Source organism: Onychostoma macrolepis, chromosome 04 (assembly GCF_012432095.1).
Source record: "Onychostoma macrolepis isolate SWU-2019 chromosome 04, ASM1243209v1, whole genome shotgun sequence".
NCBI classification, from domain to species: domain Eukaryota; kingdom Metazoa; phylum Chordata; class Actinopteri; order Cypriniformes; family Cyprinidae; genus Onychostoma; species Onychostoma macrolepis.
In genome coordinates, this window is record NC_081158.1 from 10,430,507 (window position 1) to 10,449,691 (window position 19,185).

At 39.5% G+C, this 19,185-nt stretch overlaps 1 protein-coding gene and 1 long non-coding RNA gene across 10 annotated transcripts; one reads left to right on the forward strand and one right to left on the reverse strand.

The window, feature by feature from the left end:
* Window positions 1–3,161: 3,161 nt before the first annotated feature.
* On the reverse strand, window positions 3,162–16,255 carry LOC131538754 (gastrula zinc finger protein XlCGF57.1-like). 7 transcript variants are annotated; one of them, XM_058772844.1, is made up of 4 exons: window positions 16,175–16,255; window positions 14,394–14,471; window positions 7,098–7,414; window positions 3,162–4,589 (listed from the first exon to the last, which is right to left on the reverse strand). In XM_058772844.1, exons 3-4 carry the CDS (start codon window positions 7,354–7,356, stop codon window positions 3,649–3,651), a joined length of 1,200 nt encoding a protein of 399 aa, XP_058628827.1. In that variant the 5' UTR covers window positions 7,357–7,414; window positions 14,394–14,471; window positions 16,175–16,255; the 3' UTR covers window positions 3,162–3,648. The 7 variants fall into 7 exon arrangements, with proteins under 7 accessions (XP_058628827.1, XP_058628829.1, XP_058628830.1 ...); XM_058772842.1 differs by having other exon boundaries at window positions 3,163–4,589; window positions 7,098–7,428; XM_058772841.1 differs by having other exon boundaries at window positions 3,163–4,589; window positions 7,098–7,428; window positions 14,387–14,471.
* Window positions 16,256–16,454: 199 nt separating this feature from the next.
* LOC131538841 (uncharacterized) lies at window positions 16,455–18,947 on the forward strand. Of its 3 annotated transcripts, none has more exons than XR_009270692.1 (3): window positions 16,455–16,809; window positions 17,875–18,088; window positions 18,239–18,947. It is a non-coding gene; the product is annotated as an uncharacterized LOC131538841 (long non-coding RNA). The 3 variants fall into 3 exon arrangements; XR_009270693.1 differs by having other exon boundaries at window positions 16,745–16,809; window positions 17,519–18,088; XR_009270691.1 differs by lacking the exon at window positions 16,455–16,809 and adding an exon at window positions 16,861–16,979 and having other exon boundaries at window positions 17,519–18,088.
* Window positions 18,948–19,185: the final 238 nt, after the last annotated feature.

Below are 19,185 nucleotides of genomic sequence, written 5' to 3' on the forward strand. Positions count from 1 at the left end.
GTTCGCCCGAATCATTCGTGATCCAGATTTTTCTACAGAAGAAGTGAGTATAACAGTTTTTATGAATCGTTGCAAATCACCTTTCCTAATAATGTGCTAGTTAGCCAGTTTCGCGGCTGAAGTTTAGTATGCTCCATAGATACAGTATATATATCTAGATTATCGACTGTTTCTATGGGCCACGATACGTAAGCCATCCGCCATTTTTGGAACGGTCTGCGAATCTTTGGGCGTATTGACTGTGTCCGTCTACAACAGCAAGTTATACGCTTGTATATCTTTGAATATTCATTGATTATTATGGTGAATGCGAGATGGCTTCTACACATATCTATAGTCTGCTCGTCACTCCACGGAAAAAGAGAGGTGGAGTCAGCAGAGCTCACTAGCATTTAAAGCAACATGGACTAGATCAGCATGCTGAAAACAGAGCTGATTTTGACAGGGTAAAGAAGGAGAAATTTTAACCAAAGTATGTTATAGACTTTTCATTACAACCCTAAAGAATCATATCAACTTGTGTAAAATGGGCGTCCGAAGACCCCTTTAACATTTAAGTACAGTACAGTTTTTATTTCACTTTTCGATACAATATATTTTAATTTAATAATTAAGTTTTTTATTTACCTGGAAGTAAGCACAGTGCAGTGTTAATGTTCAAACTGTGTATTTACAGTGTTTTAAGAGGCTGACAATAATAAATAATCTTATTAGGAATAAAATTGCTACTGCATTTTAATGTTGGTCATAATGGTGGTACTATAAAGCCAAATATTTTCTGAGGTGGTACTTGGTATAAAAAGTTTGAGAAGCACTGCTATAGAGCATCATAAACTGGATGACAGATGGGCCATTATCACAGCTGTTCCGGACACTCAATCAGTCCATCATACTGAGCCAGTCCAGAAAATCCTCTCCTGGTCAAAATGACTGGTATAAAACCTGAGGATTAAATGGACAAAAAAAACAAAAAAAAAAACAGTTGTGATGATATTAAAAATATCTTCATTTGTGTTCAGAAGATGAACAGTGGAAAACAAAGTTAAGAAAAGGCTGAGGGGTATGGTGAATATGAACAGATTACATAGAGGTTACACATGCAGAACTTAATTTGAAAGTCTTAGTTTTACATACTTTTATTTTGACAAATCAATATTGATTCTCCCAGATCACCTCCTGAGCCTAGTCACTCAAAAAATAGTATGGAGAGGAGCTCAATAGCAGCCCTGTATGAACTGTTTGCTCATGCCCTGGGTGATGAACGGGTCAGCGAGTGGAGATGAGCCTTAATGTGTGTGACACCATCGATGAAGAAAAGCTAAAAGAAGACACATTTAGGAAGAGAGTGGTGTGTTACTGGTGAACTGTCCGTGAAACGCTGAATTAACATATTTATGTTAATTAACAAAAAATCTTAAATGGAACCGTTTTGAAGATGTATTCTATCTTGCAGACACACCATTAAAGTCTGGTTGGAGGTCCAAACTCTTAGAGGAACATCTGGTGGGGGTATGTGGGCAGTGGCCTCCTACAGTGTTTGGAAAGCGGAAAAAGAGACCACTCCAAAACAATGAAGTACAATATATCAGTGAATCCAAAATAATCAGTACTACCAGTACTTTTTTATACTAATGTTTCATAATACAGGGTTTGATTTCACAGAGGCAGTGCTGATGTCCAGTGCTGGAATCCAGCAGGCAGAAGCAGACGACACACTAAAGCTGTAAATGCTCCAGCAAGGTGTCAGAATGTAAGCTTTCTTTATAGTTCAATCTTCAGGGACTTAAAATGTCATTTCAAATGTGGTTTGAAATGTGGTTGAATTTTGTAAGGATGTTAGTGATTTAATATTTCATGGTTAGTTGCACTTTTAATAGCTTGTTTAATTAAAAAATTGTAATAAAATTACTTGCATGATATGTTGAATAATTAATCACGAATTAAACTAAATATTAATAAACTGAAACAGATTTGTCAGGAGGGATGTAATGGGCTCGGTGCGCAAGATGGCGCCGGTGAGCTTCAGCGACGCGAGTGTGTGCGTACTTCCGGTCTTGAAACTTGCATACGAAACTTGGCTAGATAGGTATATAATTAATGTTTTTCAAATTAAAAAGCAGATAGTGGTATATCAAAGACAAAGAGAAAACATCCTCCCTACATTATTGCATACCTCTGTGTGGAAATTCATCAAGATACGCAGAGAATGCTTCATTCTTTCTTCTGTTGATTATGCGGTTCATCGTCAGTGTTTATCAGTCCACAGGGATCTCTTCATTCAAACACAAACCACTCAAATCTGCAATACTGTACATTTTCGGAGAGCTGATTTTGTTCTGAATGCTATTTATAAGATCATAAGGTTTGCGACTGTTAAACGAGACACTCAGAGATTTCTGCATGTGTGTTTTATTAACTTTATTTGATAATTTATAACTGTAAGTGTAGCTACAATTTAACGATGTAATTATGGTAGGTTTGCATTAATTAAACGATCGGTGTTTGCATTTCCCTGTGTGTTTTTATTAATATTTATCTGTTTTGTGAAAGTTGCGTAAAACATCATCTGTCTATATGTCATGCATATTTTTACGATTTCTTTTGCATTAATTATCAGATAAAACAAATATTATATATATATATATATATATATATATATATATATATATATATATATATATATATATATATATATATATATATATATATCAATGTAGGCCTACAAACATTTTCAAGAAATAAGTAATTTGTACATTTACATAAAAAAGACATTGTGTAGCTGTGTGTACACACCGTGAGTTCAACTTTCATTTGGTGAACAGTAGGGTTTAGTGTAGGTCTATTTCATTCACCGGACCCAAACATGCGTAAGTTTCAAATGCACTGGCTCAGTTAACATTTATAGTTTAGTAATAATAGCAGTGTAGATGGTAATATTTGGATTTCTCCGGTTCTCTGCTGGTGGAACCGGAAGTATCTATGCACACACTTGCTAGACCAGAAATCCAAGATGGCGGAGATATGCAACTAGCCCATTAAATTCAAGGGTTCACTTACATTCTCCACCCTGCACTGTAAATGACTATTTACTGTGTTCAATAAAAATGTGAAAAATATAAATATTTACATCAGATCAAATGTTTGCAATCTTATATTTGTTCATTTAGTCAGTGATAGACGGTGCTTAGCTACAGCTTGAACCAGATTCCAGATGTCTCAACAGTAGCCCTGATCATATCCAGATTGAAAACATGTTTACCTGTGCATTCTCTCACTAAAGATGAATCAAATAATGCAGTGCAATGTTCTGTTTTATTCAGTTTGTCTTTTAATTTGTAATTTTTATTTACATTGTGCCATTCACAGCAAGATGGAACTTTGTGTAATATAATGAGTATTAATCTGAACCAAATATGAGTGATGCCTCTATTCAATCAAAATTAATTTCACACAGCTACATATTTTCTGGTGCCATTATAAATTGCTGAGCCAGCTAAACTGTAAAACTCTTTTCAAAGAACAAAAATAGGGTCTCGCATCTGCATGACTTGTCAGGTGTTTTTTTTTTTTAAATGATGACAAAAGATTTTCTCCACCCAGAGTTAATGCACAGGTGATATTTGAAATTGCTCAGTTTTGTAAACCTCGTCACACTGAGGAACACTGCAATTTCTTCCCAGAATGAGATTGCATATGACGCTTCAGCTCTGTGATATATGTGAAACTAATTTCACACTGATCACATGTGAATGGTTTCTCTCCAGTGTGAATCCTCATGTGAGTCTTTAGGCTTCCTCTAGCTGTGAAACTCTTTCCACACTGTTGGCAGGAGAAAGGTTTCTCTCCAGTGTGAGTTCTCAAGTGAACCTTAAGGTTTCCTTTGTTTGTGCAGCTCTTTCCACAGTGATGGCAGATTAAAGGCTTTTCTCCGATGTGAGTTATTACGTGATTCTTAAGGTGTTTCTTGTCTGTGAAACTCCTTTTGCACTGACGACATTTAAAACAGTTTTCTCTTGAGTGAATCCTCATGTGGCAATCAAGGTTTACTTTACTTCTGAACCTTTTTCCACACTGATCACATGTGAATGGCTTCTCTCCAGTGTGAGTTCTCATGTGGCCATTAAGGGTTCCTTGATGTTTAAAACACTTTCCACACTGAGGGCACGTGTAAGGCTTCTCTCCAGTATGAAGTCTCATGTGGGCATTAAGGGTTGCTTGATGTTTAAAACACTTTCCACACTCGAGGCATGTGTAAGGCTTCTCTCCAGTGTGAACGCTCATATGTTTTGTAAGGTTTCCATTTTCAATAAAACTTTTTCCACAGTGTTGGCAGGTGAAAGGTTTCTCTCCAGTGTGAATTCTCATGTGGACTTTAAGTCCTCCTTTTCTGGCGAAACTCTTTCCACACTGTTGGCAGGTGAAATAACTTCTAGATCTAGTCGTTTGCTCTCTTTTTTGCAAGGAAGCGTTTTTAGTCCGAGCAACTAAAATATTGTTCGCAGTTTTGAAATCATGATGTTTCTCATACAGATGTTTGTCTTCCTTTACATCATGCAGTTCTTGACTCTCCTCTTTCAGCAGAATCAGGTCTAAGGTAAAAATAAATAAATACAAATTTAACCCCAGTTTAATGGCACAAAGCAACAGACATGAACACATTTAGTTATTCTGAAAGCCCCCCTTCCCATTATCCAGACCCCTTACTACCCCATTAAATAAAATGTAGTGTGACTGTATTCCCTGAATATTAATGTTGATCATTATTATTTTGCGTTTATCAGGGGCCAAGCACAGACTGTGCTTTAATCCCTTTTGTATCTATTGGTTTTATTTTTCTTCTTGTTCCTCCCCATTGGGAGTTTATGGAAGATGTAAGAACTACACTTTCCAAAATGATCAAATTTGGCATACTGATAGGTGTGGTCCTGAATAGGGGTGGGAATCTTTAGCCACTTCATGATCCGATTCCAAAACGATTCTTGATCTATATGTCTTCCTAATTAATTCTTCTGCTGCGCAAATACATCTTTACAGCATTACATTTTAACCAAAATTGCAGTTTCTCTGCTTTTTGTTTATAAAAAGGCAGGCCATCTTAAAAATAAGGGTGTGAATCTTCACTGCAAGTGCAAGTACACTGTAAAAAAAAAAAATTACGGTACAAAACTGGCAGCTGTGGTTGCCGGAATAACTTAAATTTACAGTTAAATACCGTTATTTCATTATCTGATATAATGTTAATATACCAACCTATTAAAGTACTGAAATCTGTTTTGTACCTTTGAAATATACTGATAACCACCAAATGCAGGTGGTGATGAGAAAGTCACATGATGAACCAAAGCCCATCACAAGCAGATTTTAAATAATAACATATATAGAAGGTGCACAGTGTCATTCACACAAACACTAAATACCATCATGGTGAGACTCATTAAACTGAAATATGCAATAAATACTAATTTAACAACATTAGATGTAACATACAACCCTAATAAACATAACTGATAAGAAAATACTAAGAAGAAACAGTTATTTCAAAGAAAAAACAGCAAATTCAAACAAAATTTGAAATGCAATGCAGGGAATTTTGGGAACGTCAGTTTACGGTTTTTCCCTGTAAATTTTACAGGAACTTACCGTTAACCATTTAACATGTTTTTACTGTAGCATTTTCATAGTTTTTTTACCGTTAAAATCACGGTCATTTTTTACAGTGTAGCTGTGTTGTGCAATTTGGCTATTAACGTAACATTTTAATTATATTCTGCTGAAATTAACTAAATGACTTGAAAAACATTTGTTCATTTTAATGAATAAGATTCAAAGATTTAAGTAAAATGATATAAACTTCGCAACACTAATATGGGCGAACGAACTTGTGAAATAATATTAAATATAGTCTTACCAAAATGCAGTATCTTTAGCTTGTCTAAAAGAAAACGAAAATGTTGGTGACATTACACGTTGGTGTGAGCATGTGTAATTTTTTTGCGTACCCACTAACATTTAAAAAAATATATAAACTTTCGTAAATCAACAAACTTTATGGCAGGATGGCTTTACGAATGATTTACACAAAAAAAATAATTATTTTTGTCTTTTGATGAACAAGGCTGTCTCTGCATCATGTCAGTCTTCCACGAAGGACTTCATCTAGGATTCGATCCCACACGTGTGCAGGTACATGAGTTCAGGAGAAGAAACACTCATCCCAGATCAACTTCTGATGATACATTCATTCATTACTGCTGATGCTGTTAAAAGATGTTAAAGTCACAACAGATTTTTACTTTAGTGCACTATTTGTGCTTTGATTTGAACTTTGATTTGTTATAAAGTTACCATTATTTGCTCACCAAAGCCCTTAAAATGAAGAACAAAGATAAACATCATGTAGTAATTCTACCATGCTGTGTTAACGATTTAAAAGTTTTATTATAGCCTGGTGTCTTCAACAGATCACTTCTTCAGTATTTACTATTATTTAAGTTTTAGGTTCAGGTGTGTTAATCTGTTAGTATGAGAATGTTTTGTTTGTAACAGAGTGTTTCTGGACCCTCTGAATTTTATTATATTGTATTTATCTTATATCCAGTATTGTATTTTTCCATCTCCCTGGAAACAAGATGGTGTTTACAAGAAACCAGCATAGCAGGAGCCTTGAAGGATGAGATGTAAACAGATGTAAAGATGATCACTCTCATTTCTTTGCTTGTTTTATGTGAAATAAGTGTTTATGTTTAGTTGTTAGTGTTGCATTTTTTTTTTATTGTTTTACCTTCAGAAGTACATATCGGGTTTAATGTTACACAGAATAATTGTTTTACACTACTTCTGTATTATTTTTCCTAATTTAATGTGTGTCATGTGTTAATAAAAAATGCTTTTTTAAGGGTTTTTTTTTTTTTATAAATATTTGTCCGGTCATGTGATCTCAACATATCTGTTCACATGAGACGACCGGCTCCATGACAAATAAAACCGTTTTAATTATGACACTCATATGATATTCTATAAAAACATTAATTTCTGTAGAGCTGGACATTTTAATAAGGATCAAATGAGTGAGTTCAGCTTTGAGAATGAAAACCAACCTGTTTGTGTCTCAGTATCTTCATGTTCGACTCTGAATGATTCTTCAATCTTCATGTCTTCACTCTCCTCTTTAATAAACACCATCTTTATTTGTTCCTCAGTATCTTCATGTTTGACTCTGAATGATTCTTCAATCTTCATGTCTTCACTCTCATCTTTAATAAACACCATCTTTGTTTGTTCCTCAGTATCTTCATGTTTAACTCTGAATGATTCTTCAATCTTCATGTCTTCACTCTCCACTTTAATAAACGCCATCTTTATAATCGTGTGTCACGTGGATCTCAGTTGCATCAGCAGGAGTTTTTCTGTGTGACTGAACACATTGTTCTGTTTAGGATGAGAATAATGAACAGTAAGAAAAGTAAATGCAAACTAAATCTCTGGGTGCATCTCAATCTGCTCCCTAGTTCAGTAGTCAGCACAGTGCAGTTAAACTTAAAACGGCCTGATTAGCCAAACACACTCAAAACTAGCATTGCAACTTAATAAAAAGAACACAAATTATACAGACACTAAATATTTATATTAATTTGTAGTTGGTTTGTAAAAGTTGTCATTACACATGTTCAGTGGCGTAGCAAGTCAGCCCCGGGCCCATATGCAAAAGAAAATTGTACGGGCCGCCCAATCGTTATGGGCTCCGCCTCCAACTCAGTTAACTTAACTTATTGTTGATTTTTCTGAAGTAAATAACGTTACGTGACTATTCACAAGCTGATTTATTTATGGTATAAATGCTTGGAAATAATATTTAACATTTTCAAGTCCATTCATTATTTGTAGCGCGCAAGCCACCTGTCACGAATCCGGTCTATGAACTTCCATTCACTCACTACCAGAGGTCACTCATTCACCACATTGACTCTTGCACTACACTAACTGTTGCACGTCACCTCCGGACTACAGTTCCCATCATCCATTGCACTGACGACACACACACACACACACACACACACACACACACACAGCTGATTGCACTGATCACACACACAGCTGATTCCCATTTGCACGCCTTACTTAAGCCATGGACTTTCTCTCCCTCACTGCAGAGTATTTTATAGCATTTATCACTCTCCAAGTGATAGCTACTCTACGGAGCCCAGTTTGTTGTCATAGTCTTGCCTTGTGTGCTTTCTAGTGTTTTGATTCTTGCCCCGTGTTTCCTGGATTGAACCTTTGCCTTCCCTTTCGGACTCTGTTTGCACCTCTCTTGGACTACTGCTCGTGTACCTGGATTATTTCTCTGCCTTGCCCTATTGGATATTGTTCGTCCGATCAAAGACCCACGCTTGCCCTAGGACTACTCTTTGTCTTGTCTCTGCCATACCTGTTTGCCGTTGTTTGTCCCTGCCTGTGATTTGACTATGTTTATTAATAAAAGCTTGCACTTGGATCTGCTCGCCTCTAGTCTCATCGGCTCCGTAACAGAATACTCGGCCAACCAAGGATCCAGCAGCTTTTCAAATGGACATTTGTCAGGTATGGACACAGTTAGAATATTGTTTGCCCTTAAACAAGGCCCACGATCATTGGAGAACCATATTAGAGAGTTTTTAGCCATCGCCAACTATTCTGATTTACCGGACATTATTTTGATTGAGATTTTCTGCGATGGGTTAAATAAGCCTTTACAGTCTGAACTTAGACGCGAGGGTCCACGCTCATCACTTGCGCAGTTTATGGACTATGCTTTATTGACTGTTGGTTCAGCGTTCACTGTGGGTGTCGCTGAGGAACGCGACACCGCACTCACTAATTTGATAGCAGCCGCGCTAGAGCACACTCACAGAATGGCGGCCACAACAACACCCGTCATGTCATTGCTGCCAGTCATGAGTCAATTCAAGTCACAGTTGATCTTAAAGAGCTAAGTCAAGTTATAGTTTATCTTCGTGAATCCAGTCAAGTCATAGTTGATCATCGTGAGTCCAGTCAAGTCACCGTTGATCGTCACAAGTCTCTTCACATCTCCGCTGATCTGCCAGAGTCTCTTCACGTCTCTGCCGGTCTTCCAGAGTCTCTTCACGTCTCTGCCGGTCTTCCAGAGTCTCTTCACGTCTCCGCCGGATCAGCCAGAGTCTCGTTACGTCTCAGCTCATCATCCAGAGTCACAGTGTCACAGCTGATCATCCAGAGTTACGTCAGATCACAGCTGATCATCCAGAGTCACACCATGTCACAGCTGATTATACAGAGTCTTATCACGCCCTGTCCGTCACACCCAGACATTCAAGGTCAGTGCTTCGATTTCCCAGTCTGGTATCCAGTGCGAGGGATGCACAGCTGGTGTCCCCAAACCTACTCACTCTAGCCCTCCTGTTCCTGAACTGATTCCCCTGTCTGAAGTGCTTCCCATGATGGGACTTGCTTTTTGGTGTGTTTGGGCTGCATACACCACCACAGAACTCCCAGAGACGGCATTGTCCACTATGATATCTCTAGAGGTGGCGACTGAGGCTGCAGAACCTCTGGAGGTAGTGGCACACGCTGCTGTCTTCCCGAAGCGATGGTGCCCGTTGTAGTTTCTCCAGAGGTGGCGGCGCATGCTGCAGAACCTCCCGAAGTGGCGGTGCTCGCTTCAGCTCCTTGGGTGGTGGTGGCACCCAGCAATTCATGTCCAGCCCGCCATATCACGGTCGAAGGAACCGTAGATGAGCGCTGTACCTGTCCTGTTTATGAACTCTACCTGTTTCCTGATACTACCACTGTAGAACCTCCAGAGGTGGCGGCATCTGCTGTCACGGCTATGGAGGCCGTCTGTGAATCCTCGTCTTACCCTGTCACGGCTATGGAAGCCGTCTGTGATTCCTTGTCCTGCCCTGTCACGGCTATGGAGGTCATCAGTGAATCCTCTTCTTACCCTGTCACAGCTATGGAGGCCTTCTGTGAACTCTTGCCTTGCATTGGACTGGCCACGGAGGCCAATAATGAACCTTCCTTTGCTCATGTCACGGCCACGGAGGCCTCTTTTGAACATTTGTACCGTTCTGAACCAGCCATGGTGGCTGATTGTGAAATGTCTGTCTTGCCTGTCTCTGTCAAGGAATCTACACCTGAACTGTCTGCCATGAACTCAGAAACTATAAATGCACCCCATATCTGTCCCATTAACCCTGTCATTGTCAAAGACAACATTAGTGAACAGTCTGTCTGTCCCCTGGATTCGGTCTGTCACGAATCCAGTCTATGAACTTTCATTCACTCACTACCAGAGGTCACTCACTCACCACATTGACTTGCACTATACTAACTGTTGCATGTCACCTCCGGACTACAGTTCCCATCATCCATTGCACTGACGACATGCACACAGCTGATTGCACTGATCACACACAGCTGATTCCCATTTGCACGCCTTACTTAAGCCATGGACTTTCTCTCCCTCACTGCCAAGTATTGTATAGCGTTTATCACTCTCCAAGTCATCCGGGCTGCATCCGATGATGACATCGATGTTTACACAGACACTGTCACGTGCTTCATAAGGAAGTGCATAGAAGATGTTGTACCGACCAAAACAATCAGAACCTACCCGAATCAGAAACTGTGGATTAACGGCGAGGTTCGCGCGGCTCTCGAAGCTCTGCCTTGTAATGCGGATGATTATAAACAAGCCAGCTATGCCCTCCGCAAAACCATCAAGACCGCAAAACGCCAATACAAAGAAAAAATTTAAGCACAGTTCACCACTTCCAACTACAGAGACATGTGGCAAGGACTCCACAACATCACGGACTACAAGGATCGCAAACACCCTGCTACAAACACCTCTACCTCACTTCCTGACGAGCTCAACGCCTTCTACGCTCGCTTCGAAGTCAGCGGCTCCTCCCACACACAGAGTGCTCCCGCGGCCGAGACTGCTGAGGCTCATCCACTCTCCGTGTCTGTAACGGATGTTACCCGATCGCTCCGGCGCGTGAATATCCGCAAAGCCACAGGTCCAGACAGCATTCCCGGCCGTGTCCTTAAAACATGCGCTCACCAACTAGCTGGAGTCTTTACAGACATTTTTAACCTCTCCCTCTCTCTATCTGTTGTTCCACAATGTTTCAAAACATCCACCATTGTGCCAATACAAAAGACACCCAAAGCTTCTTGCTTGAATGACTGGCGCCCTGTTGCTCTGACTCCCATCATCAGTAAGTGCTTTGAGAAGCTTATCAGAGATCACATCAGCTCTGTATTGCCAGCATCCCACTGCAGTTCGCCTACCGCAATAACCGCTCCACTGATGATGCAATTGCCTTCACCCTGCACACTGCCCTTTCCCATCTTGACAAGAGGAGCACATATGTGAGAATGTTGTTTGTTGACTACAGCTCAGCGTTTAATACCATAGTGCCCTCTAAGCTTGTAGTGAAACTCCGGGATTTAGGTCTGAACAATTCTCTGTGCAGCTGGATCCTGGACTTCCTGACAGACAGACAGCAGGTGGTCAGAGTAGGCAGCAACACCTCCTCCACGCTGACCCTCAACACTGGAGCCCCTCAGGGCTGTGTTCTCAGCCCTCTCCTGTACTCCTGTACACGCATGACTGTGTTGCCATGCACAGCTCCAACGTCATCGTCAAATTTGCGGACGACACAACGGTGATAGGTCTGATCACAGACGACGATGAATCAGCCTACAGAGAAGAGGTGCACACCCTGGCTAACTGGTGCCACAACAACAACCTCTCTCTGAACATCAGTAAGACCAAGGAGCTGGTGGTGGATTTCAGGAGGCAGACCAGTGAGCACCCCCATCACCATCGACGGACTCCAGTGGAACGGGTCAGCAGCTTCAAGTTCCTGGGCGTAAACATCACCGAGGACCTCACCTGGACTACTCATACACAATCAGTAGTGAAGAAGGCCCACCAGCGTCTCTTCTTCTTCAGGCGACTGAAGAAATTTGGTCTGAGCTCAAAAATCCTCAGACAGTTCTACAGTTGCACCGTGAGAGCATCCTGACTGGCTGCATCACCACCTGGTACGGGAACTGCACCGCTCTCAACCGGAAAGCCCTGCAGAGAATAGTTCAGACGGCCCAGCACATCGTCAGAGGTGAGCTTCCCTCCCTCCAGGACATCTACACCCAACGATGTGTGAGGAAAGCATGGAAGATCATCAGAGACTCCTGCCACCCGAGCCATGAACTCTTCTCGCTGCTACCATCAGGCAGACGGTACCGCAGCATCAGGACCCGAACCAGCAGAACGCGAGACAGCTTCTTCCCGCAGGCCATCAGACTGCTGAACTCCAGATAGTAAACGACACTCACCCACCTACCCCTACCCCTCACACTGGATTCCATTTACACATGCTACAGTGCTGTCAGAGTCAGTGTGACTGGTGTCTTGCACTGTACAGCTTGGAACAGATGCAGCTCCATCTTCTCTTCTGCACTAACTACTGCACTGCACTTCATAGTCAAAACACTAACAGTATACATCACTGTAAGTCAAATATAAAAGGTATACATACATCTTTAAGTCTCTTGAGAACACATGTACTTACTATGTGTACATATAATATACTATATGTATATTATAGAAATATGTATGTATAATGTATATTGTGTACAACTGTATATTGTTTATTGTATACTGTGCAAATGTGTATATTGTGTAAAGTGTGTATATTGTTGTATATTCTTGTCTATGTATATTGTAAATTTTGTATATCTTGTTGCTTGTACTGCCATGGCACAGAGTCTGCACCTAAGAATTTCACCATTGGTACACTTGTGTACATGATGTGTGACAATAAAGAGATTTGATTTGATTTGATTTGAAGTGATAGCTACTCTACGGAGCCCAGTTTGTTGTCATAGTCTTGCCTTGTGTGTTTTCTAGTGTTTTGATTCTTGCCCGTATTTCCTGGATTTACCCTTTTGCCTTCCTTTTCTGACTTTGTTTGCACCTCTCTTGGACTACTGCTCGTGTACCTGGATTATCTCTCTGCCTTGCCCTATTGGATATTGTTCACCGATCGAAGACCCACACTTGCCCTAGGACTACTCTTTGTCTTGTCTCTGCCATACCTGTTTGCCGTTGTTTGACCCTGCCTGTGATTTGACTATGTATATTAATAAAAGCTTGCACTTGGATCTGCTCGCCTCTCGTCTCATCGGCTCCGTAACACCACCCAATAACCGCAATAAGCTTTGTGCTTGTTGCCTTCTATCAATTTTATGATAAAATACAAACAATACATTTTTACACTCTTTAATTTGTAGTGAGAGAACTATGTTCGTCTCGGTTCAAGCGGCCTGTGAATTAATGATATTTTCCTCTTAATATTTGCACGAAATAAACATGAATAAATATTTGAATGCATGTTGAAAACAATTCAGAACAATTTAATTCGAACAAATGTCTTATGAAATCAATCAGAGTTTTAAAAAAAAGTCAATAAGCCTACGTTTTATTGCTGTTTTCATGTTAAATGTTAAGAATGACAAGTTGGATGCCACAGACAGGTGGTTTTTGGCAGAGGTGGAATTTTCACATTAACTTAACGCAATAAAACATGATTTTATTATTGTAATTTTGACTTTATTCTTAAAATATAAATTTTTCAGTGTGGCATTACAATGCTGCCGTATAGGCTATTTGTACTGCATGCGAATACAATCTTGGCACAGTGGCCCAAAAAACTAAAAAGTACAAAAAAATAGTAAGGTACGGTGCCCGGGAGGGGCCGTCTTCGGTTCACTTAGTTTTGTCGTGGCCACAAGATATTAATTCGTGGCCTCGAGATGCTATGTTGAGGAAATGACATATTTTTCTCAGGGCTACGAGTTTAATGTGTAAACAAACCTACGTGACCATAGCAACCCAGGATTATCAGGGATGGATAAAATATTTTTATTAACATTAAACATTTTATTTAATATTTGTATATTATTATTATTATTATTATTATTATTATTAGGTTATATTAACTTGTTAGGGCTATATTTTTACATTTATTTCATATAAATATAATATTTTATTATTTCCCCTTTCAATTCGTGTATCGCTTTACCTAATTAATGTTCTGTATAATATTTGTTACCATACATTTTGCAAATACTGTAAACGCCTATCAATTATGCCAATACTTTATGATTGTAGGCTATTTATGCCAGTGCGCAGGGCCGTCGCTAGTGGGGCGAAAGGTGGTGACGATTATAAAAGCCGCTCAGGACAGTTGTGCGTCGTCACGAAAGCTTCATTTGCACGTGTTTTTAAGCCTTGCCAATTTAAACATTAAAATGAGTTTAAAGCATTCAAACAAAAGACGCAGAAAAGCTCAACTGAGTACTTGCATGCCGTGTTCGGTGCGCACACAGAGAGCCACGTCTCACAGACAGCAAGACCGAACCGACCTCTCCTCCTGCACCTGAACAAACAAATACAAATCACAGTTTAAACATGCAAACAGAAAAAGATGTGAAAGAGCCCAATTCAGCACCAGAGCGTGGTGTTCTGTGCACACAAGGCGCACACAGAGAGACGTGTATCAAAGCGCTTGAACACCGAATTTGCCTCTTCTTGCTCTTGTACCAACAAATACAAAATTTTGTCAAAATACCCGTCTTGGAGAGTATCCTCGAAAAAACTGTCGGTTCACTGCTCTTGACTGAATTACTTTGTAGTTTTAACAATAATTAATTCACAGTCAAACCAAATATTATTCAAACACCAGATCTAGTTTTTGATATTTTTTTTACTAGCAGGTGCAGGACACTATAGGTCATTTATGTAAGTGAGTATAGCAAAATAAAGTAAACTGTGACACAAAAATTCTTCATACAGTGGACTACCAGTAAAATCACTAAAATCAGACACTTTGACCTGACCATGTTTTGCTGAAGTGTTTTTTCTTTAATTGCTAATGCAAACTTTTTACACCACAGACTGAACAAAATTAAGCATTGCTTGGTAATTGGTCAACAAAGTATGGATAGTTGTGTAAATATTGTCATACTAACAGTTGTCTGAATTTTTGGTTGATTGCAATCCATTACACACCTTTCTATCAAAGTTATCTAACATTATCAAGATTAATTTGTCCTGACACAGTTTAACTCTGAGTTCTCGTCATATTTTATTACCATTTTCTAAACTATAGCAAATAAACTGTGATAATGTGAGAAATGCTGAAGGTGTCTGAATAAATTTTGGTTTGACTGTATATTTAATTTTTACAGTGAAGACTATGCAGTGCTATTTTACATTTGACTATTCGGTTTCTGTACCTGGACACCTACAAACAAATAAATAGAACGAACATACAAATTAAACAATTTCAAACAGGGCCCCCTGGTACAACCTGCCCCACAAACCCCAGCTACGGCCCTGACAGTGCGTCAAGATAAATGAGCGTGTTGTGTTTTCATTTACAAATGAAACTATGTGAATGATTCATTCCTCAACGAAACATTATGCAGTACGCTATAATATTAATAATTATTAATTCACAGAAGAAGAAAAAAACTGTCAATATAATAATTTAATTATGTAATAATTTATATAATAAGTGTGTCATTCATCATGCAGCAAGACGTCGCATGTTTTCAGAGTTATATGAATGTGGAGTCACGAATGCTTCAATAAAATCTATTCTAAGAATAAAGGACTATAAGTCGTTATCAATTTTCTGCATATGACTGGACTTTACACAAGGATCTAAGTGTTAAGTGGAGTATCCAGGTGACCTGAGGAGGGCAGCAATACACCGGTGTTCAGTCTAGAAGAAGAAGAAGAAGAAGAAGAAACGCTCCTGCACTTGTTTGTGTTTGTTGTTCTCGTTGTTTTGTCAGCGAGCGGCGATTCGAAAGCTTCGAATCACTGAATCATTTTGTGAATCATTTGATTCAGTTGACTCGGAGTTTCATAAAGCTCCGTTTCTCCAGTTAACTAGTTGCCAGAGATTGAATTCGTGAAAGATAAACTGACTCACGATATACTGAGCGAAATGACATACACCTTCTCTGTTACTTATGTGTGGATGCGCTTTACTCACACAAAATATCATTCATTAATGTTAAATGAAGCAATCTTACATTAAGCAGTGATGAACTTATTGCCGAAAACACAAACCTTTCTTCAGCAGAATCACAACAAACGCAGGAGCGCGGCGCAGACTTATGACGTCACGTCATCATATCAAAATAAAGGTCCTGTACAGCGCGAAGTTTAAGTCCATTAAATGTGCACGCAGGAAAAAATAAATTAAAAAAGCGCTTAAATATGCATGTTGTCCACTTAAGTGCTGAAAATAACTATCAATGAAAGAGTATCTTGAAAAAAAAGTTTTTAACATTGATAATCAGAAAGAAAAAATCAGCATATTAGAATGATTTCTGAAGGATCATGTGACACTGAAGACTGGAGTAATGATGATGAACATTCAGCTTTGCCATCACAGAAATAAATTACTTAATAAATTAACTTAATATTTCAGAGTATTGCTGTTTTTGTATTTCGGATCAAATACAGTGGTGAGACTCTGCTAGTTTGGCAGCCAAACGACTGAAACACTTTGATGGAAATTAAAAATAGCTTATTTGAATATTTAACCCTTTCGCACGTAAATTCCGAATCCTCTGGCGGGAGTTCTTTAATAAGACCGTTATTATTCCTGAATCACGTTCTAATTTCCATGGCAACGCATCAGCCTGGCCACGTGATACCTCGCAGTTACATAGGCGCCCCGGATGGATGATTGCGTGCAGGTTAGTAATCAAGGACACGTTTTGCTTGATTTTAAGTTAAAATCCTCTCAAATTACTTGTTAGCTTTTTCAAACTATAATAAACTGTTGGTTGAAGAGTTTTAGTTATTTTTCCCACGGCTTTGAATTTTCTGGCACGTGCCACTTTGCACAACAGCCGCCTTACAATTGGTGAGTTTTTTTCTTGATTTTGAAGCACTTCATTATTTACAAGCATGCAATGAATATGCTATAGGATGTTCACATATCTGCTGTTCTGTTGTCAACGCTGTTTAGCACATTGCAAATTATGTTGCTCTCTCATTCTGCATTATAAAGCCTACCTCACCATTAGCTTGCTCAAATGTTGTTGATATTTAGGGAAATGTAAATGTAGCTGTTCTCTGCTTTGTTACTAAGAAAGTGTAGTATAAATATGTGAAGTATAAGTTTGGCATTATTCATACCATTGAACACAGGCCTATGACATTGTTAAAAAGAAATCAGATGTTTTATTACATTTCTTTCAATCTAGATTTCCTTTTAAGAGATTTCTTTAAGTCTAGAATTCTTGTTGTTTGTAAAGTACAGTCAATGTATTTTGTTTAACATTTACAAAATTTTCAAAAATGTACAAAGTTAATTACTATGAATAATGGAAATATGTACAAAGATTAAAAATTTTAAAAAAAAACTTCACAAACTTTTCTTTTCTTTTTTTTTTTCTACAGGTTTAATAATGATTCAGTGTGTGGTACTCCTCAAAACATGGGGCAGCACACAAAGGAGTGTTGCACTGCACACACATGTATTTGGTGAGGCGCCTCTGCTTGCTCTTGCGTGAGGCAGACCTTGCAGTGTCGCCTGGTCCGGCTGCCCTGGGAAGTGGTCTGAGGTACCTCAGATGGAAAATGTCTGGCTGTAAGGCGCAGAGGAGTGTCCAAAGCAGGACGGCCCCCTTTGGATGGACATCGGGATGTGCTGTACTCCTCCAGCAGTACCACTTAGTGGACTTTCTGGCGCACTCAAGAAAACCAGTCATCATGTCAGCTTTGTCAACAGCCCCCATTTTTTTGTTGTATTCTAGCACACACACTGGCTTCATCTTTGGATGCCCAGTGACGTGATCGAGCTTCCTTGTGGCTGCCATTCCAGTTGGGTGGACTGTGGTAAGGACATGGCATCGCTTTCCTGTTTGCACGCACAGTCCCACAGGCTCCAGTGCCAAGAGACAGGAGGTGTTGGAAAAGTGTGGGACTGCTGTACCAGTTGTCCACATAAAGGACATGACCCTTTCTGAGGTAAGGTCATTACAACAGATCCAGACATTCCAAGCCCTTGGTAGTGTTGGATGTCAGTGGTAGATCCGGAGTAGATGATCATGTCCTGCACGTAGCCAGTGAGCACATCACACAAAACAAAAAATGTAACCCCAAATCGGTGTCTTTTAGATGGAATGAACTGACGAAATGCCAGCCTGCCTTTCCACTTCATCAGGGGCTCATCCACGCAGAGATCTCTGTATGGCACAAAGATGCGACGGAAGGAGGTGAGAGCACTGAATACATTTCAGATTTTTTTCAGAGGGTCATTTAAAATTTCTGTTGTGTTATTTGTAAAGTGAAGGCAGCGGAGGAGCATGAGAAAGCGGCCCTGCGAAAATAAAGACCGGAAGAATGGTGTCAAGAACATGGGGTCTGTGCTCCAATAATCACGGAGTGACGTTTTTTTGACCATCCCCATTAGGAGAACTGATGCCAGAAATGTGTACATTTCAGGGATGCTTGTAGGAGCCCATTTAACCATTTTTCCTTTCATCTCTCCTTCTTGTATTTCTGAGGCATAGCGGTTTGTTTCCTCAACAATTTCTCCGACAACATCTTCTGTGAGGAACATTTTGAAACAGTTGACCTCACTGGGGGATTCTGGAGGATTTTGCACTCCACACAGTTGGTCATCGAAATCCCCTGGGCCTGGAGGATTAAAATGGTTTGTTACCTTCCAGGATGATGAGTTTACCCCGTCTGCCTCAGCGAAAACATGGGCGGGTGTTGTGGAAGTCTCTTCATCTTCAGTCCTGTCAAGAGCTTCAAGGTTTGAGGGAACCTCCTCATCGCTGTCACTGTCTGCCTCACTGTCAAAATCCTCATCAGAATTAAAAAAAATCTCCTCAATTTCCTCGTTTGTGAGTTTTCTTATTTTAAAATGACTGTCAGACATTTTTACTTATTTAATTAATGAAAAACTGTTTTGAAATTATGTAAATTTCTTTAACAAATAAGGCGAGGCGGGTGTGAGGTAAGTGACGTCTGGGCGGGAAAAAAAAGACTGCAATGCATGACTGTTTGATCTTTTATGTTTTTTTTTTTCATACAAAATGTTTACAAACTTTTTTTTA